This window comes from Rhinatrema bivittatum, chromosome 4 (assembly GCF_901001135.1).
Source record: "Rhinatrema bivittatum chromosome 4, aRhiBiv1.1, whole genome shotgun sequence".
NCBI lineage: Eukaryota > Metazoa > Chordata > Amphibia > Gymnophiona > Rhinatrematidae > Rhinatrema > Rhinatrema bivittatum.
Genome location: NC_042618.1, coordinates 112948344 through 112970459, shown reverse-complemented (window position 1 = coordinate 112970459; position 22116 = coordinate 112948344). Strand labels below are relative to the sequence as shown.

The 22116-nt window shown below is 43.2% G+C and overlaps 1 protein-coding gene across 1 annotated transcript in view; it reads left to right on the top strand.

Moving 5' to 3' along the window:
- The window catches only part of STARD9 (StAR related lipid transfer domain containing 9), a 432822-nt gene extending 410915 nt beyond the window's left edge, over positions 1–21907 (top strand). Inside the window, exons 29-33 of the mRNA XM_029598695.1 lie at positions 12032–12096; positions 14835–15040; positions 16394–16473; positions 19397–19555; positions 20414–21907. Coding sequence (XP_029454555.1) covers positions 12032–12096; positions 14835–15040; positions 16394–16473; positions 19397–19555; positions 20414–20515 — 612 coding nt within the window. The 3' untranslated portion in view covers positions 20516–21907. The remainder of the gene's footprint in view (positions 1–12031; positions 12097–14834; positions 15041–16393; positions 16474–19396; positions 19556–20413) is intronic.
- Positions 21908–22116: the final 209 nt, after the last annotated feature.

Sequence of the window (22116 nt, the reverse complement as noted above, 5' to 3'; positions counted from 1 at the left end):
CCAGAGGGTTGTTAGGCTCTGAGAGGGCCGTCCCCTGCTGGTCTGAGGCAGCTGCCAATGGGGGTTGAGGACCCTAATGATTAATTTAGGCAGCGTGGGTGCGATACCAGGGAGCCTGGCTCACTCCATCCCACGAATCAGCACCCTGGACCACGGTAGGCTGTTTTTTACTTAAAAAAAAAAAAAAAAGTTTTGAGGTAATTTTCTTTTGCTTTCACTTTGATCGGGCAGGCTCTCCCTTCCTTCCTCTCGTCGCGGGGGGATTTTCGCTGTGTTTTTGGTCTGGGGGGAGGGGTCGTATTGAATTTTTTTTCAGTAGTTTATACTTCCCTCTGTCTTCCCCAATGCCGCGGACGGCCGCGTGTCACTCGTGCGGCTCGGCCCGCGCACGGCTCTCCCGCCAAAACTTGTGTTTGCAGTGTTTACCAGGGGGAGAGGGTTCCTCTGGTGCAGAAACAACTAAAAATACTGCTAAAAGCAGGCCCCCGCGAGTTCCTTCACCTGCAGCAGGGGAGTCTCAATTATCTCAGGATCCTTTCCCTTTGAGTGCTGGTACTGAAGCCATTTTACAGTCGTTCCATGCTGCGGTTGCTGTGCCTCCCATGGGGGAGGGGTCTTTTCCTCCTCAATTGTCTCCTCAGCCACGGCCTCCAGAAAATAGGGATTCGCAACAGCCTGCCTCCCTAGCTCCGGAGGACAGTCCTGAGGGGACTTCTGATACCTCCTCGGAGTCTTCCTTTATTGTTTTTTTACATAAAGCCTTCAAGGCTAGGAAGGCAGGCAAGCTGATGGCGGGGGGGAAATCAGATTCCCATAAGCCCCGGGCAGCTAAACGCGCTTCAGTATGTAAGGGGTCGGAGCCTATTCAGCCTAAGCGTCCTCTCTGCACGGGGGCTCCACAGGCGATTACAGACTCCTCGGACCTGGATTCAGATCCTGAGGATCTGAATTGTCAACCCCAGATCCCGCAGGGTGGTGATGACCTGGAGCCAGATCCACCACTGGCAGAGAGGGGCTCTCAGGTGGCTGAGGGCGATGATCCTAAGGTAGATCGCCTTTTTCGTAAAGACGAGTTGGCACTGCTTATTCCTGCTATCCTCTCTAAGCTCGGCATTGACAGCCCTCCCGAGGTATCCAAGCTTAGGAAAATGGACCCTGTCTTGTTGGGCCTGAGAGGTCCTGCTACTGCCTTTCCCTTTCATTTTTCAGCGTCAGACTTATTGTTTAGGGAATGGGGTACCCCAGATCTTGGTTTAAAGGTCAGTAAGGCCATGGATAAGCTCTATCCTCTGCCAGAGGACACCTTGGAGCTTCTGCGGGTTCCAAAAGTGGACTCTGCAGTGTCAGCTGTCACAAAGAAAATCACGATTCCTGTCACAGGAACAACTGCGCTCAAGGATCTGCAGGACAGGAAGTTAGAGGTGCAGCTTAAATGGATTTTCGAGGTCTCAGCCATGGGAGTCTGGGCGGCTATTTGTAGTAATTTTGCTATGAGAGCCGGGCTTCGCTGGGTGCAGCAGTTACAAGCCAATGTAGGTTTCTCGGCCAAGGAAGCGGTTCAGGCGAACCATTTGGAATCCTCGGTGACTTATTGTGCTGATGCCTTCCATGACCTCCTCCGGACGTCCACCAGGTCCATGGTGTCAGCGGTTGTGGCTCGTCGGCTCTTGTGGTTGCGCAACTGGTCGGCGGATGTGTCTTCTAAGGCCCAACTGGGGTCCTTGCCCTTTAAGGGTAAGTTACTTTTTGGTAAGATATTGGACGACATGATTCAGTCGCTGGGAGAGAATAAGGTGCATCACCTGCCAGAAGACAGACCTCGCTCACGTGGTTCTTTCTCTTCTCAAGCCAGGTTTATACGTAATCGGAGGTATCACCCTTCTAAGCCACCTGCTTCGTCTTTTCATTCGGCTCCAGCAAAGCAAGAAACCTATACCCAGTCCTTTCGCGGTCGAAGATTTGGCAGACCTGGGGCGGCTGTCCCTTCCTCAGGAGCAAAATCCTCCCAATGAAAGAACGCTGGTCCACTCCTCAACTCCGGAAGTAGGGGGCAGGCTGGCCCTCTTCTTCAAGGAGTGGACCAAGGTGACCTCGGATCAGTGGGTCCTGTCCGTGATAAAACAAGGCTACGCTTTAGATTTTGCACAGCAGCCCCGAGATCAGTTTCTCGTCTCTCCCTGCGGGTATGCCACCAAAAGAGCGGCAGTTCGGGACACATTGCAGTGGCTGCTACAATTAAGGGCTATAGTTCCCGTTCCTCCAGAAGAGCAAGGAAGGGGTCAGTACTCAATATACTTCGTAGTGCCGAAGAAGGAAGGATCATTCCGTCCCATCCTAGACCTCAAGGAGGTCAACAAGTGTCTAAAGATCCCTTGCTTCTGCATGGAAACTCTCCGGTCGGTCATTACCTTGGTGAGGCAGGGAGAGTTCCTTGCTTCCCTAGATCTCACGGAGGCTTACGTCCACATAGGGATTCGTCAGGATCACCAGAGGTTCCTGCGGTTCTGCATCCTGGGGCAGCATTTTCAGTTTCGAGCTCTTCCCTTTGGTCTGGCGACTGTGCCACAGACTTTCACCAAAGTATTGGTGGTGGTAGTGGCTCACCTCCGGAGGAAAGGTCTCCTGGTGTATCCCTACTTGGACGACTGGTTGTTTTGCGCAAAGTCAGCAACTCTGGCCACAGATGCCATTCACAGAATTCTGCAGTTCTTACGATCGCTGGGCTGGGTGATCAATCTATCCAAGAGCAAACTCGTTCCATCTCAGTCCTTGGAGTATTTGGGAGCTCTCTTCAATACCCAGAGGGGCCGAGTTTTTCTCACCATGGATTGCATCCTCAAATTACAAGCTCAAGTGCGAAGTCTGCTACTCCAGACTTCTCCCAGGGTTTGAGAATACCTACAGGTTCTTGGGTCCATGGCGTCGACCTTAGAACTGGTGCCATGGGCATTTGCTCATATGCGGCCTTTGCAGTATGCGTTACTGTCCCGTTGGAACCCAGTATCCGAGCAGTTTTTTCTTCCATTGCCGCATACACAAGTGGCGAGAAACAGCCTAACGTGGTGGCTGGAGAAGGACAATCTATCCAGGGGAGTTCCCCTGAAGATTCCCGAATGGACGGTGGTCACCATGGATGCCAGTCTCTCCGGCTGGGGAGCGGTGTGCCAGAGGAAGTCTGTGCAGGGCTTATGGTCCCCTGAGGAGTCCCTGTGGTCGATCAATCGGTTGGAGACCCGGGCTGTACGGTTAGCGTTAGAAGCCTTTGCTCCTCTCCTCCAGGGGAGAGCAGTCCGGGTGTTAACGGACAATGCAATCACGGTGGCGTATATCAACCGGCAAGGGGGGACTCGGAGTCATCCTGTGGCAGAGGAAGCAGCTCAGTTGTTCAGCTGGGCAGAAAATTACCTGCTCTGCATTGCGGCCTCTCATATTGCTGGCGTGGACAACATACAAGCAGATTTCCTCAGTCGACACCACCTCGATCCCAGCGAATGGGAATTGTCAGAGGACGTGTTTCAACGCATATGCCTTGCGTGGGGAACGCCCAGTATGGATCTCATGGCAACATTTCGGAACGCCAAAGCCCCAAGGTTCTTCTCATGCCGTCGAGATCCAGGAGCGGACTGATCCTTGGTCCTACAGGATCGAAAATTATCAGATAAGAACTAATTTTCCTTTCCTGTAGTACCACGGATCAGTCCAGAGGTCCGTCCTGTCAGAGTGGTTAAAGTGGGGGGAGAGTCCGCTCGCTTTCCCCTTATTTTTCTGCAGATTTTGAATTTTTGGCCTGCGTGGTTCTATAGATTCCGATCTTACTGGGGTTAGGTGACCCGGTGGTAATAGTTTCCTGTTCTTGTTCAAGTGTTAGTGTATATAGTTATGGTATCTAATGGGATCCATCTTGCTTTGTCATTACGAAATATTGGCGGACTGTAGGTGGCACTCTCCTATATAAGGCGGAGCTTTGTTTTTAAAACATCTCTGTCTCTATCTGCTAGAGGTGGGGCAAATCCCAGCAGTCTGGACTGATCCATGGTACTACAGGAACGAAAACTATCAGGTAAGAAACAAATTTTCCTTTCCCATGATAAAGATTGACCATGGAGAAATCAAACTAATTTGGCCTGGGACCATTTAGGAGGAGCACACAAACTCTGGGGAGGTCTCCTGGTAATTAAGTGGCCCGGTGCTATTGGCAGCAGTGGGATGACATAGCATAACCACGGTCAGTTGTAGCTTTGATAACTGAAACCTGTGACAGTCTCTCTAATAAGGCAAGGAAGTTTTTATTAACCTGGTGATTTGCACTACGGGCTATATTGGGGCTGCATGGGGAGATCGCCATATTTATTTATTTAAGGTTTTTTATTTATTTAAGGTTTTTATATACCGGCATTAATATGCAAACATCATGCCGGTTTACATTGGAACTAAAAAGGAGGAAAGGAAATACAATGAACAGGGGTATTGGGAGGGGGCATAGCATAGGCTGCAGAGGAGATAAAGGCAAGGAAGCGGACAGTAAACTGTGATGAACTATGTACAGTATGGAGTATAACTATAAATACATTATAAATACATTATGAGTGCAGTAACTTTAGCTAGCTGGGTCAGAGTCATCTCAGAGAGTACAGGAAGATATTTGCACCTGATTGCAAAGCATGCCAGCATTGCTCAGGTTAACCATCATGATTATTGCTGCTGTGTTTCTGAAAAATAAAATGAGCAAGAACAGGGGATTTTATAAGTGCTATTCTTGCCACTTTTGGAGGAACCGCATCAGTGGGACCGAATGTGTTTTCTAGTCCCACTGGGAGCTGCTTTTTAGAGGCGGGAACAGCAGCCAATTTGAGGTATGGGAGAAAGAGACAGGGTGATAAGACCCCTCACTCAGTTCCATGGGGTGCAGATTGGCTGGCCCTATACTAGATGGAGTGCCTTTTCTAGGTTGCAACTTCTGTTTCCTGATGTTTGTCAGCCATGGCATCAGTGGAGCTTTCGCAGTTGTGTTTCTATCTATCTGATACAGCAGTCTTTAACAGACTGAATTTGGTCACGGAATCCATTTTTAGAGTTCTAATGACTCAGCATCTAGGATTCTGTGGTCCAAGATTGCCTCCAGGTTTGACTTCAATGGGCGGGGCCAGCTCAGGGGAGATTGGCCCTAGCATCTCTATACCTGGGCAGGAGAGCTTGGCTTTCCTAGGTTTGCCTCTGGCCTAGCAGTTTCTTGTCCTGAAGTCTCGGGTTCAGACAAGTGTTTCTGTGGCTCTAGTCTCAGTAGATGTACCTCAACTTGAAGTGGACAGTGTTTGAAGCACAAGAAAAGGCTTAACATTGCTGAAGGTCCTGTGGTCTTAAGTGGTGTAGATTCTGATGTACATATGTGGGTGTTACCAAGGGGCTCAAGTTGTGAAGGGTTTGTGTTTTGGCTCTATTAAGATTCTCAGTGAAGACTGTGGGATTCCTAGGAAGGACATTTTTAGTTTTCAGTGTGTCTCCTGGACCCAGATCTTCCTCTCTGTATGCTTCTTCAGGTGGAAGACCTTTCCCCTTGGCTCAGTGGTAGAGTTCATGCTCTGGAGCCAGATGATTACAGATTTGACTCTCAAGTTCCCTGGTTCAAAAGATGAGTGATCTCTACCAGGTATGTAGTATATGGGGGTGCCCTCATATATTTTCCCTTAAGGGCAGCTCCTGAGGTGACAGTCTATTCTCATTCCCTCTGTTGAACCATAAGGGACAGCTGGCATGATTGCTTTCCTAGTTCCTCTATACATTGCATCATGAGGAATCTAGGGGCGTGGTGTTTTCTAATATAAACAAAAACAATTATGCCTTTTTTTCTTTGGGAGGCAGCTCCAGTGGTGAAGGTCCCTTCTCCCTCACTCAGTTGACTAGGGCCTCTTCTGTTGAGTTGTGCTGTGAGAGGCTTTGTGGGGTATCCACAGGATGGTTATGTTCTGGAATCCTCCTGTCCAATGTTGAATGACTTTAGGAGTATTTTGGGGCTCTTAATGGTGGTCAAAATTCCATCTGAGCAGTGGTTACTCTCTTGCCACTCAACCTGGATATGAAAGTCTGTAGGATCTGCTCTGAAATGTCTTCTACTAGGCTTGCTAGCTGTACTTCTGGTACTGAAGGACCAGGATGGTCTAGGGTGCTACTTCATTTATTTATTTTTGTGGTCCCAAAGGATGTTAGGGTCCTTATGCTCCTCCCTGGCCCTGAAGCTGGTATGGACTTCTTGAAGGTGGCCCACTCCAGGATGGCAACCTGAACATCGATTGTTATAGAGGTGCAGGAAAAGGGTAGTTCTGATTTCTGATCTCTTGGCTTTTGATGGAAGCCTATCTTCATGTTCCAATTTGGAAGACTCATTTGTGTTTCCTGTGTTTTTGATGTAATGCTGGGGTGGCATTTTCAGTTTCAGATTCCAACCATGGATTAGAAACAGCCCCAAGAATCTTTTCAAGTATGTTGCTGGTGATGCCAGTTTCTCAGTCTGGGGGTGGCACACTGTTAGGAGCTTTTGGCAAAGGGACAGTGGATCCCTCAAGGAAACAAGCTGGTCCATCAACCATTTGCAAGTCAGAGCAATTAGGCCGACTCTCCATGATTTCATGCCTTGGATAGTTGGACTGACGGTCAAGGTAATGTCCGATAGTGCCACAGCGGTAGCATAAATGAATGATGGAAGAACCCAAAGGCTTCTAATGTCTTTAGAGCTGGATGTCTTTCTTCTTTGGGCAGAAATTCATCTCTTATCAAGAGATTACCTCAGTCGCAATGGCATAAGCCTCAGGGAATAGCTCCTTTCTCCAAGGGCCTTTAGTCAGATTGTTGCAAAGTGGGGTCAGCCAGACTGGGGCCTGATGGCTCAACCAGAATACGAAGGTACGCAGATTTTCATCTAGAAAATAAATGCTTATTTGGCCAGAATCGATGCCCTGATTCAGGAGTGATCAGCGGAGAGGAGATTATATATTTTTCCTCCTTGCACTGTGATAGACAGATTTCTTCGAAGGATCACCAGGCATCCAAGGCTGCTCCTGCTGGTGACTCTGGACTGTCCCCACTGGCTGTGGTATGCAGATCTCCAGCATCAGCTGGGGGACAGCCTTCTAAGATGTCCATCTCAAAGGGAGTTACTTTGCTAGGGTCCAATGTTTTATGAAGAATCAAATCGATTTTGTCTTACAGTTTGGCTCTTGAGAAGGTTCCTCCCAGGCCATGGAGGCTATGCTACTGAAAGTTAGGAAACTCTCTACTTCCTTTAGCTTATGTGCAGGTTTGGAGAGTTTTTGAGGATTGGTGCTCTCGTGGTCAGTGTGCCCCTGGAGTTGTCTGTTCCAGTGATTTTGGAATTGTTGCAGAAAGGCTGCTCTATGGAGTTGGCTCTTAAATTGCAGGTGCAAGTATTAGCTATCTCCTTCTTAGGGGTTGTATTTGCAGTAAACCATTTTTCTTATCCAAATGTCTTTCGGTTCTTGAGGAGCATTAAGCATATTAGGACTCCGCTCCACCTTCTAGTTCCATTTTGGGACTTACTTGTATTTTTATAATTTTTGGCAGTACTGCAATTTGCTCCTTTTGTGGCTATTTCCTTAGGGCTGCTTACGTTGAGGATGGCTTTCCTAGTTGCTATTTGTTTGACTCAGACAGTATTTGAATTGCAAGATTTGTCTTGTAGGGAGCTTTTCTTATTGTATGTAAAGGAAAGTTGTCCATATTCAGAAACAGTCCAGCTAGCAAAGTTAACTTTGGAGGTATATTCAATAGTGAAACTGCACTATTGAATATAGCTGACTATCTTAAAGTTAGCTGGTTAACTATAACCCCCTACCTTTAGGACAGCTCTTGAGCCTGACCAGACTTAGTCGGCTAAGTCATCCAGCTAACTCTGAATATCAATTAGCCAATTAACTTAGCCAACTAATTCAATTCCTCCCAGTTACACCCCTGGAATGCCCCTTTGACAAAATCCCTCATGAGAGCTTTGAAGAAAACTAAAAAGTCATGGGATAGGAGGTGATATCCTTTCGTGGATTACAAACTGGTTAAAAGACAGGAAACAGAGAGTATGATTAAATGGTCAATTTTCTCAGTGGAAAAGGGTAAACAGTGGAGTGCCTCAGGGATCTGTACTTGGACCGGTGCTTTTCAATATATATATAAATGATCTGGAAAGGACTATGATGAGTGAGGTTATCAAATTTGCGGATGATTCATAATTATTCAGAGTAGTTAAATCACAAGCAGATTGTAATACATTACAGGAGGACCTTGCAAAACTGGAAGATTTGGCATCCAAATGGCAGATGAAATTTAATGTGGATAAGTGCAAGATGTTGCATATAGGGAAAAATAACCCTTGCTGTAGTTACACGATGTTGGGTTCCATACTAGGAACTACCACCCAGGAAAAAGATCTAGGCATCATAGTGGATAATACTTTAAAATCATCGGCTCAGTGTGCTGCAGCAGTCAAAAAAGCAAACAGAATTAGGAATTAGGAAGGGAATGGTTAATAAAATGGAAAATGTCATAATGCCTCTGTATCGCTCCATGATGAGACCGCACCTTGAATAATGTGTACAATTCTGGTTGCTGCATCTCAAAAAAGATATAATTGCGATGGAGAAGGTACAGAGAAGGGCAACCAAAATGATATAGGGGGTGGAACAGCTCCCCTATGAAGAAAGGCTGAGGACGTTAGGGCTGTTCAGCTTGGAGAAGAGACAGCTGAGGGGGGATATGATAGAGGTCTTTAAGATCATGAGAGGTGTTGAACAAGAAGATGTGAATCGGTTATTTACACTTTCGGATAATAGAAGGACTAGGGGGCATTCCATGAAGTTAGCAAGTAGCACATTTAAGACTAATATGAGAAAATTCTTTTTCATTCAACGCACAATAAAGCTCTGGAATTTACTGCCAGAGGATGTGGTTAGTGCAGTTAGTGTAGCTGGGTTCAAAAAAGGTTTGGATAAGTTCTTGGAGGAGAAATCCATTAACTGCTATTAATCAAGTTTACTTAGGGAATAGCTACTGCTATTAATTGCATCAGTAGCATGGGATCTTCTTGGTATTTGGGTAATTGCCAGGTTCTTGTGGCCTGGTTTGACCTCTGTTGGAAACAGGATGCTGGGCTTGATGGACCCTTGGTCTGACCCAGCATGGTAATTTCTTATGTTCTTAACTTTTTCAGCTAAATTCTAGCCGCCTAACTTACCGTATTAGGCGGCTAGAATTTAGACGGATATGTACCCCAATATTAATTTAGCTGATTAGCTTCTGAGTTAGTCAGCTAAATGCTTTTGAATATGGCACCTTGAAAGTGTCTAGATTTGTGCAAATTCCTGCCTTCCTTCCGAAAGTCATTTCAGATTTTCACTTGGATTTGTTAGTTTCTTTGCTTTCTTTTACCAGAAAGGTAAATTCAGACGGCTATGCACTCCTTCGCCCCTTAGACATGAGAAGACATCTTTTTAAGATATTTCAAGATTATTGGCACCTTCAGGTGTTCTGATCATCCCTTTGTTTTGTATGGTGAAATGCAGAATGGTGAGGTAGCTTGCTGGATTGAGGTGGCAATGTATACTAATTCTGGCACCCCTCTGCCGAAGCAGGTATGGGTTCTTTCAATGAACGTGAAGACATTTTCTGGGGCAGAGTTGTGATTGATTTCTCCTTTGGAGATCTGTAAAGTGGTGATGTGGTTATCTTTTGTATACATTTTCTAAATATTATTCGTTGGAATTCAGAGTTTGAGAAGGGGCTTCGGTGGAGTCGTGAGGGGCTGGGGCCATATCCCACCCTATCAGGGAGTAGCTTGGATACATCCCAATGGTCTGGCCTGATTGACTGGATGAAAGAGGAAGGTGAAATTACTACTTACCTGATAATTTCCTTTCCTTTAATACAGTCAGATCAGACCAGGGCCCTCCCTATGCTGCCAGAGTTTGAGAGAGTTTGTATACTCTGTGCCTTGCAGGGGAACTACTTACGGGCAGGTAAGCGGAATTGAGGATCCGAATGACAACACATACTTTACTGCAGGTGAGTTATTTCTGGTTTACTGTTGGAACAATCCTTCATTTCTACTTCCTGTTTCTTCTGGAAGTCCATTGGTTTAAAAAATAATAAGAATACTTTGAACTACTAATATGTTTGATAATTGATGGTATTGAGCTTATCCACAGTTAGCTTGTTACAGGAATACTAGCAGGTTGGTATCAGTAAGGAGGTATATAAGGAATGACATCAGCGAGCCTGTTGATCTCTGTCTCCATCTGCTAGTTGGCATACATAACCCATTGGTCTAACCTGGTCTGATTGTATTAAAAGAAAGGAAATCAGGTAAGTAGTAAATTCACTTTATCCACATCTTAAAATTAGTATACAAAAGCTACTCTTGAAGTTTTATTATAGTTCTTCATTCTTCTGTTCAGTTTAGATAGACTAAGGCAGTATTTCTCAAATGTAGCCACTGTTGGCTCACATGGGGTCAGCAGGAGGAACAATGCCAAGAGAAGAACAGATCCCTTGAAGCCAGAGATATCAGGAGCAACTCTTATGGTGCTCCTTTGTTCTTCCAGCCCACATGGAACCCAACTCTTCTTGTGGTGCTGCTTTATCCAGACCATTTGGGGCTGTCAGGAGAAACAACGCCACAGAAAATTTTGATTTCCTCTGCTGGCTACTAGGTGAAGAAGAAGATAGGGCAGAAGAGTGAAAGGAGGGGGGGAAGAGATGGCTGGACGAATAGAAGAAGAGAGAGAAAAGAGACAGAGTGGGGAGGGACAGGGAGGAGAGAGAGGGAAAGGGACAGGAGAATGAGGACAGCATAAGAGAGAAAGAGGGAGGTGGTGATATGGGCAAGAGGAGCCAAGAGTATTTTAGGGAAAACTATGAATTGCATTGATGGCCATACTTTTAGGCCACCAGACATTTGTTTCAAGAACCCCTGATCTAAAAGGATTGATGAACTAAGATGTCTTTGTTAGCTTCATGTCAAAAAGGACAGGCTCAGCCACTCCTGGTTTTACTCCATTGCATGCATGGAGATGCAGTCCTGCTTGCCCACAGAGAAATCTGAATGAAATATCCATCCATGCAAGCACTGTAAATCTAATGATATGCCACAGAATGATTTTTATCTATTGTGATGTGTAATACATAAAATATTCATAAAACCTAAAAATGTGGCATTTATCCTAGTGATCACATTTTTTGGGTAAGACGAGGATTGGTTAGTTTGTTCCTTTTGACATGAAGCTGTGTGGTTACCCCAGACTGGATACATCATGGAGTGGATAGATTTGGTTCAAACAAAAAAACACTAGGGAAAATTAATTTTATTCATTACATTACAAAATAACTGAAGTCATTTGAAAAACATTTTATGCAAGTCCTTTAGGATTTTGTTACGTTGTTTTTATTTGATATTGTTAAGGTAATAAAAGGAGCAGTTGTCAGAGTGTGTGCACTGGGATAATGATCATGCATACTTTTTACCCGTGGGCTTTTCACCAATTCTCAAAGCAAAATTTCACATGCACGTTCATTTTGAAACTTGCTGCAAGTACAAAATACACACGGTCACTTGCACCTGCTTTTTCTGCAGATTAAATTTAAGTGGAAAAGTCTACATATAGAGTTGAAAGTGCAATGTATGCCCATAGTTTTCCTCCCCTAACCTAAACATGTCCCTGGGAATGCCTTCCTTCAATGCAACTAAATGTCCATGCATCGTGGAAAAATGTGCAGACTTTTAGCCATGTTGAGGCTGTGGATCTGATAAGGAGTAGTTGATGTGGCTGACACTTGTACCACCTCCTGATCATAGGAGATGCCACAGGTGTAGGCTTCACCCAGTGATTTACCATTTGGAGGCTGGTGAAAGGGGGGAAACAAAAAAAAATGCACCAGGTTAAGCTCTTTGAATCAGAAATCAGTCTTTAAACAGCCCTATTTTTCTCTCACACAGCAAGTCTGAAAACTGACCCCTGATTTATATCATTTTTAGGTCATGGCAGCATGTTCAAATGATCTGGGGAACTTATTTAAATGCCAAGCAGCTGCTGGTTGGAAGTAAGTGCCCACCATTTAATTCCTCTTTCTCATTTGTTTCTATAAATGGATGCTCCCTTGCAATAGGATTGTGCTTTAATTTGCAAATGACATAAAAATATCAACATTTGAAATGACACAAACCCTATAATGAAATTTTATTATGGATTTTGTGTCTTTTCAGATGCTTTCCTTAACAAAAAATAAACAAACCTTTATCCGGGTCAGGCCATACCCCCACCCCTACCCCCAAACTTTGAAAAAGAGACATGGCTCTGGAGCTCTAGTCAGTCACCCCGGATTCTGCAGCACCCCCTCTCCCCCTCCACATACATATACAATTCTCCAGAACAGGGGTTATAAACTGGTCCTACAGGCCCCCAGCCAGTTGAGTTTTCAGGACATCCCTAATTAATATGCATGAGAAATATTTACATTCAGAGGAGGTGGTGTATGCAAATAAATCCCATGCATATTCATTAGGGATATCCTGAAAACCCAACTGGCTGGAGGGGCCCATAGAACTGGTTTGAGCACCCCTCCTCCAGAACATCACCGAAACTCCCCAAGCTGAGCTTGAGGTAAGATTTCCCCCTTGCCTGCTTCTGGCAGGGTGTCAGTGTTGCTCTGACAACACTACATTGGTTACAGAAAAGAAAGTCAGTGTAACATTTGATTTTCAAAATAACTCTATACTAATAGCATAGCACACATCTTTCTACTATAGCCGACAGCTTCTGTAGTGAGAAGCAGGTAAAGGAGAATCCTGCTTTCTCACAGGGCGATACAGTACAGTGTGCTCCAACGGAGCGCACTGTTAACCTGCCCTTGGACGCGCATTTTCCCTTACCCCTTATTCAGTAAGGGGCGGAAAATGCGCGTCCAACCCGCGGCACCTAATAACGCCCTCAACATGCAAATGCATGTTGATGGCCCTATTAAGTATGCCCGCGCAATACAGAAAGTAAAATGTGCAGCCAAGCCGCACATTTTACTTTAAGAAATTAGCGCCTACCCAAAAGTAGGCGCTAGTTTCTGCCAGCACCGGGAAAAAAACAAAAACCAAAGTTATGTACAAATTTAAAACATCAAGTTTCAATTCATAAAAATTAAATAAAATGAAAACATAATTCTACAACATATGTAACTTTCGCCTCTTGTTAAATGGTTGATCCATACCAAAGTAAGAAAAATAAAATGTAGTAAGAAATGCTGGGGAGCCATAGGTGTCCCCTACCATCTGCTGGAGTCAGAGAAAAATACTGAAGGGACACAGAGGGCGCTCCAACCTATAAGGGGCCGTCCTTTCAGTTTTTTGCTCTGACTCCATCTGCTGGAAGGGGGACATAACCCACTGTTTGGACTGATCCGGGTACGTACAGGGAACCTCCATTTGAGTCTCTCCACTCCTGCGAGCTGCGTTATCTCACTTGGAAAATGGTTTTTCTCCTAGCTATAACGTCGGCTCGCAGAGTTAGTGAGCTACAAGCGCTAGTAACATACCCACCTTACACAAAATTTCTCCTTGATCGAGTGGTGCTTCACACTCATCCAAAATTTTTACCAAAGATAGTATCTGAATTTCATGTAAATCAATCCATTATACTGCCTACTTTCTTTCCAAAACCCCACTCACATCCAGATGAGCGAGTGCTGCATTCCTTGGACTGCAAACGTGCATTAGCCTTTTATTTGGAACGCATTGCAGCCCATAGGAAATCCACCCAGCACTTTATCTCCTTCAATAAAACTAAACTGGGAGCTCCGGTGGGCAAGCAGACCTTATCCTCCTGGCTAGCGGACTGTATTTCCTTCTGTTACCAGCAAGCAGGCCTCCCGCTAGAGGAACGCGTGAAAGCACACTCTATAAGAGCCATGGCAACATCAGTGGCGCACCTCCGTTCGGTGCCCCTTACTAACACCTGCAAAGCTGCTACATGGAGTTCTCTCCATACTTTTGTGGCTCACTATTGCCTGGACAAGGCTGGCAAGCAAGATTCAATTTTTGGCCAGTCTGTTCTACGTAATTTATTCTCAGCTTAATACCCAACTTCCTTCCAGCAACCCACTGGAAGCTCAGGATGCCCTCCTCACCAAAACCCACCCCTGTTGTTGTGCCTATTGTATGTCTTTGGGTGTTTTTGGTACATTTACTCAGGCATCCTCAACTCGCTACTCACCCATATGTGAGGACTACCATCCTGCTTGTCCTGGAAGAAAGCAGAGTTGCTTACCTGTAACAGGTGTTCTCACAGGACAGCAGGATGTTAGTCCTCACGAAACCCACCCGCCCGCCACCCCGTGGAGTTGGGTTCACTTATGATTTATTATTTTATTTTTCGCTCCTATTTATACTATAAACGAGACTGAAGGGGGACCCCTGCTGGATGCAGGGTTGGGTGGCATGCTGGGCATGCTCAGTTTGCCAAGTCAAAGTTCTAGAAACTTTGACAAAGTGTTCCATGAGGGCTCCAGCCTGATGATGTCACCCATATGTGAGAACACCTGTTACAGGTAAGCAACTCTGCTATCTGCAAACTGGTGCCATGTTTCTTATCCACAGATTAAATGAAGGAAAGGTGAGGTGGGCAAACTAACCCTACCCTACAGGAATTTATTTGTTCCAGAAACAGGAGGGAGGAGGACAACAACAAAAAAAAAAAAAAAGGGAGAAAATTTCACCAATGAAACCACAAAGAACCAATGACACAAAACCTTTTCATGCACATTTCTACCTTACAATTGTTTCCTTCTTCCAGGTACCACTGTATGGAAAAAGAGGTACAGATTTACTACAAAGCTTTCTCTTCCATAACCAAGCATGGATTTCTGGGAGCAGGTGTCATCGAGAAACCCTTGAACAATGTGTGGAGTATGGTGAGAGATCCCACCAAACGGAGTCTGTATGACAAAACTATTACCACTGTTCGGGTCCACAAGAAAGTGTGCAATGATGTTCAGCTGGGTGAGGACCCTTACAACATGAAGTTTTTCACTCTTTTACATTACATTTTCAATTTATATGTTGCCCTCCTCCAAAAAAAGGAGCCAGGATGGCTCACATTGTTATATTAAAATATAGCAAATACAATTGCATATAAATACAAAACATTAATACAGTAGTATACAAAGTACAATAGCATATACATCAAAAAAAGAATGACCATTTCTTTCCCACTCCTCCTCTCACAAAGGATGAGGAAGGCTACCAGTCTAATAACATTCCAACCCATACCAGTGTCTGGAAAATAATACTTCTGAGCCCTCCTGGTTACTTCTGAAAGAGCTCCCAAAGGGCAGGAAACGTTGCAGGAGAGTGGCAGGCAGTTCCAGTGGTGGGGGGAGGGGGAGAATAAAGGTGGCAAAGGTCTCTTCACCAACATCACCTATAGCTCACGTCCCAGCAATCTTCCCTCCTGCTACAGGCTGTTTCTTGTGTTTAACAGCTACTTAGGGCATAGATGGTGAAATCTGGTTCTTAAGTGCTACAAACAGGACTGGCACACACATGATTTAAGAACCAGGTTCGTTTGTATAATTTGGCTATCCTGAAAACCAGACTTGCTTGTGCTACACCTGGACCAGAGATTGCCATCACTTGCTTAGGGTATTTTGTGATATAGTACATTGGGTAAGATAAAAAAAAAAAGTACTGGTTTTGAAAATGGGTCCAAAGCCCATTAGAGAAATACAGAGGTTAAGAAAGCCAACAGCTATCTAAATTATGGCTTTATACAAGCACATATAATAGAGTAGGATTCTGATAATATACAGAAGCCTGTTAGAACTTGCTTTAATGTGAAAGCAATTTCTTTGTGCTAGATGGAATTGAGCATTACTTCTTTGAAATGCAGAATCATTCTTCCCTTAAATCAGTAAGAGCTATATGTTTGGCACAACGCTTCAGTAGGCCATAGGTATTACAGTCACAGAGAATACATTTTTAGCAAGTTTATTCCTCTTGTTTTGGCAATGTCTGTAACATATTAATGCCCCTAATTGGGTCAGGTGGCAGGTGACACCCCTTACTCCCAGGTTCTCAGTCTCAACCAAAATGCTTAGAAGCGATCATCCTAAGTTCGTGGCTCATATCTTTTCATTTAACCTTAGCCAATCCACCAAGAATCAGATCATGAGCAATTTTCAGTTTGGAAGAATTAGTTTATAGATTTCAAGCTAGTGAAGCACTGTATCTTGTAAAATGCAGATTAAAAAAAACAAAACAAAACATGTAAATTAAACGAAGTTGAACAGACAATACCATCAGAGTAAGTTGTAACTGAGAATTTTTTTTTCCCTTTTTGTTACTTGGTTACAGTATATTTAGTGAGCAACACGTCCCTTTGCTATCTTAAACAACCCAGGGATTTTTGCTGTATGAGTGTGGAGGCCAAAGAGGTAAGTTATTCTGCTGCTTCCTGAAGCATCTATGCTATTCAGCATGTAATGAATATAATTGCTGGATTAAAACACCCAAAATGCTCCATCTCCTGGTAAAAACTGGAAGAACAGTTTAAGATTTTTGCTGGGGCATTTTTATTTACTCCTGGGGAAATTTAGAATTATGCACACAAAAATTTAAGACTCTGCATACTTTACTATATATTGGTCAAAATAACACAATATACATCAGTCTGAGTAACAATGTAAAATGTAATACAGAAAAGTTATTACTGAAAATGTTGAACTTTAAATATTCTGAGTAGAATTCCCCTAGAAGTACACTGTAGGAACATAAGAACATGCCATACTGAATCAGATCAAGGGTCCATCAAGTCCAGCATCCTGTTTCCAACAGTGGCCAATCCAGGCCATAAGAACCTGGCAAGTACCCAAAAACTAAGTCTATTCCATGTTACCATTGCTAGTAATAGCAGTGGCTATTTTCTAAGTCAACTTAAGTAATAGCAGATAATGGACTTCTCCTCCAAGAACTTATCCAATCCTTTTTTAAACAAAGCTATACTAACTGCACTAACCACATCCTCTGGCAACAAATTCCAGAGTTTAATTATGCGATGAGTGAAAAAGAACTTTCTCCTATTAGTTTTAAATGTGCCACATCCTAACTACATGAGTGCCCCCTAGTCTTTCTATTATCTGAAAAAGTAAATAACCAATTCACATCTACCTGTTCTAGCCCTCTCATGATTTTAAACACCTCTATCATATCCCCCCTCAGCCGTCTCTTCTCCAAGCTGAAAAGTCCTAACCTCTTTAGTCTTTCCTCTTAGGGGAGCTGTTCATTCCCCTTATTCACCATTCCCTTTCTAATAATTCCCAACATTCTGTTTGCTTTTGTGACTGCCGCAGCACACTGAACCGACGATTTCAATGTGTTATCCATTATGACGCCTAGATCTCTTTCTTGGGTTATAGCACCTAATATGGAACCTAACATCGAATTTGGTTAGCTTCCCTAATTTCTCTTAGCATCTCACTGTCAGTCTCACCATCTTGACTAAATGGACAGTAGTATACTCCTATCACTATAGTCTTCCCCGACACACAAGGGATTTCTACACTTAAAGATTCAATTGTGCATTTAGTCTCATGCAGGATGTTTATCCTGTTGGACTTTATGCCATCCCGGTCTCCCGGACTCTGTGCCATCTCCCTACTCCCTTGGACAGACTCTCTGTCTTTTCAGGCTCTAGGTACTCTGCTCTCTACTATCTCTCCCCTCCAGACTCATCTTCCACTCTATCTCTACCCTCCACGCCCACAATTTTACCCCTTTCTCTTATGGTCCCTCTCTCACACAAGCACCCTGTCTCACACACACCTCCTCACATAAGCTCCCTCTCTCTCTCTCGCTCACAACCCCTCACACACACTCCCTCTATCTCTTGTTGACACACCTTCACACTCTGTATCACCCGCATATCCTCACACAGGCTCCCTCTCTCACACACACCCTCACTCAGGAACACAGGCTCCAAATCTTACTCAAATAACACATTTACACACAGGCTCTCTCTTTATCTCTTTCTCTCGCTCACACATGCACATTTCCTTTCTTGTGCTGTCATTCTGGGACTCTCCATCATCTTCAGCTGCAAGCAGGATAGACTCCACCTACAGTTCTCCTGGGCCTCCCTTATCTTTGACTTTAGCCACGGGTGGGATGGGCTCTACCCGTGGCCCCACTGGGTCTCTCTGTTCCTTGGCCGTGAATGGGTTGGGCTCTGGCCACAGTCCTCTCTGCTCCTTGGCCATGATCAGGCTGGGCCTCGCTGCTCCTCTGCTGCAAGCGGAGACTACTCTCCAGATGCTGCACAGAATATGAAAATTCTGCACAAATTCTACACTGTGTAAAATTCCCCTAGGAGTATATTTTGTATTGCATGTCCAGTGTTTGTTTATTTTTCTGTAAGAAAAAGTGCTAAAGTCATTATTGAAGATTTATGGCATAAACATGTTGAGAATTAAAAGCTATATCAACCTATACCCTCAGTAAATATGCAGATTTTATAAGATTATTAAAATGGAGACGACAGACCTAGGATATCCCACTAGTTATAATGGCTACTGCATGTGTTCTTACTGGCCAATTTGTTCAGATAATGCCAGTGAAGTCATCTGTTCCAGTGCTGTAGGTGGTAAAAATTCCTAGTTAGTAACAAAATTGATGACAGCAGAAAGAGACAAATTGGCTCCTCCAGTCTACCCAGCTATTCTGGTCTGTGCAGCTAAGGCTATATCCCTGCTGCCAGCTCTGGAAGCTTGGTAGCTTGTAGGATAGCACTCATTTTCTGCTGTCTTCCTCTTTGGTTCTCTCTGATCCTTGGTAGATAGGCATACAAGTCCCCATTCTTAATCCAACACCCAAGCCACCCCAAGCTCTCCCATGTCTTACAATCGACCTTTAAACAGCTACCAAAATTAGTGAAGATGTTCCTCGATGTTGTCATGATCTTGCTGGACAATAAATGGTCACCACAAATCTGCTGGTATGGACGTGGTTGGTTTCTGAGTAATTGTAGACTGCTGGTTCCAACCTATGGCTTTGTGGCCTGCAGTATCAGCAGTTTGTGCTTTCTTTATACACAGCTTGTTTTCTTATCACCTTTCTCCTTATACTTTCACATGCTGTAAGAAAACTGGTGTTGATAAATAATATGTGATGGCCTGCTGCAGTTACTGTCAGTACAATGATAAAGAGGATTAAAGAAAGGAACTCTTACACATTTAATACAAAAACAATTGTTTAGAAACCTATTGTGACTAGATTACCTCTAGGGAGAGACTGTGGGTAAATATCCGTATTTCATACTGGAGTCTGGAATATTTCAAGAAATTGAAGCATGTTTTTCTTCAGGAAAAGTGGTTCATCGCATCTTTCCAGTCTGTGTATGATGAGTCCATGCCTCGACCCTGTAAAGACATCATTCGGGGGGAGCTTCTACCCAGTGCTTGGATATTGCAACCTGATACTTTAAATGGAAAGGACATCACCAGAGTGGTCTACCTGGTACAGGTGGGGAGTCCTATAGTATTAATTCTCTCTCATTCTGACCAATAAGAATCTATTCTCTAGTTTTAAGTACAGAGAGCTATTTAGAGCAGCAGTGCCCCATGAACAGAAAGTGAAGATGTTTTTTTCAATCTGTACTTAAAAAAAAGCAGAGTTAAAAATAGAGCCACAATTACAGAATTAACTGGTGTTTGAGAAAATGTCAAACAGCATCTTAATTTATCTACTTACTGCTCCTATGGGATTCATTAGAAGCCAGGCTACCAGCTACGTGCTTTTTGCAGTAGCATCCACTGAGTGCCCTGGCCGTAGACAAGTCATGGAGGAAGTAAATGCTGCAGCTGGACATCTGGCATTCTCAGAGCAAGTCATCAGTTAAAGCTTAATTTTTTAATAGCACATCAGTCATAAGTTAGAATGTCATACGTTTGTATTTTTAACCTACTTTCTGAAGGAAAAGGCAGCTTATGAGATTGCAAATTCAGTATCTCCCTACATCATCTAATAATTTTTTCGTTTGGTGCCTAATCGACACCAGATTTTCAGGACATGTCATGGGAAACATGAGAACTAACAGGGGGAGGGTATATAAATATATATTTTTATTTTTATTTTTTATATCCTTGCATATGTGTAGACTGTGAATGCATGCATCTACATATTCTAGAAAGCTCTTTTAGTTGTGGATGGAACTTTTTGTTGGTGTGTTTTGGCAATTGAGCCCTAGGCACTGCTTTGATAGCTCATACTGACATTCTATTCCATAGCACTTAAGCACTGGAGTTCACATGAAACAAAAATTAATGTTCAAACATGCTGATTTGCACGCCAAACCCTTTTTTTCCTGTTATTTTTTTTCAGGTTGATTTTGGTGCCCCAGCTCTCCCTTCTAGGCTTCTGGGCTCTATTGCTAAGCGACCGCCTCTGGTGATTACCAGCCTTGCAAGCTTTCTTTCCAGTTAAGGATATCAACCACAGTCATTTGCACATCTATAATGTTAATTGTGCTCCTGCTCTTGGAGAAAAATGGCAGCTGTGTATGAAAGAATAAGGACGTATAGACCAAAAACTCCATTTTTCTCTTATGGAATTCTGAGAGACAGCTCTAAGTAACTTTGCATTTGTGCAGTTTGGGGGTTTTTTTTTTTCCAATCGACCGATTACTCAAACTGCAAAGAGGGGTTATGTCTTTTGATGACACAGATTCTATTAGTTTCCTTTTTTCAAACTCTATAACATTTTAGGTGGAAGTGGGAAACACAACTCTAGAATACTCATTTACAAGCACACCTGGATTGGCGTCACTGCAGTTTCAGTAAAGGAAAACAGAAAATCAAACAATTATATAACTGACACTCACCCTCTTCCTGAAAACACCAAAAAAGAATTAGATCTGTTCGTTCAGGATTCCACTCTTAAAAGTATGCAAACATGAAAGACTGAGAGGAGAAGCTCCTGCTGTTTTATAATTCTTCAGTGAACTTTTATTTGACAGGTTAATGTATACCCTGCTTCTCAAGAGTAACCATCAAGCAGAAACATTCTAATATTGCATACTGTAGTAAGACAGTAACCTCTGCAGAAACCTTGTTTGTAGCATTGACAGAATTTGAATGAGCTATCTACTGTAACTAACACAATTAGGAAGTTGTTTCCAGTATATTTAAGCTTGACATTAGATTTAAGAGCAGCACAGAGCTTAATTTTTTTTTTTTTTTTTTAATAATGTGTACATGAAGAAATTTTTAGTGCTGTTTGAATTCAGGTTTTAAATAATCCATTACTGTATAGGTGTGTACACATTACCACAGCAGGCCTTTAACCAGTAAGCCATCATTCATAAATTATAAAAAAAGACACTAATGCTTTGTTAGAATGATTCAGATCAGTATATTGTAGCATTTAATATATTCAGTCCTGTGATATGGAAAATGAAGTATAAGAACTAAAAATGAAGTAAAGACAAAATAGGCTAAAACCATTCTTCACCTTAAGTGATTTAAAAAAATGCATATGTTGGATATAATGTAAACTTAGAGAGGAGTTATTTTTTTAACCCAGTTGTAATTTTTTGAGACAATCATTTCATCTACATCACTGTTACAGCTTCTAGTTTATCTGTTGTAGCTTAGCTGTAATTATTTCAGAGGTTTTAAACAGAATTTACATAGTGTGCTGTCACTGCAGAGATGGTTATGTGTCAAGCAGCATGAACTGGTTGTGGAAGAAGATAAAGGTGAATTTTCAAAGTTGCATGCTTAAATGTAATTACTATCATAGCAATTTTCAAAAGGCATTTATCCACCTTAAGTGTACTTAATGCAGGTAAAACATATTGACAATTCAAAGACATATAGGGGGTAATTTTCAAAAGGAGTTATGCGCATAAATGTAACTACTATTGTAGCAATTTTCAAACGCTATTTACTCACGTAAAGTGCATTTATGTGAGTAAATCCTATGGACAATTCAATGGCATATATTGTAGCAATTTTCAAAAACCCACTTACTCGAGTAAAGTGCATTTACTCGAATAAAGCCCAGTTTTACTCAAGTAAATGCTT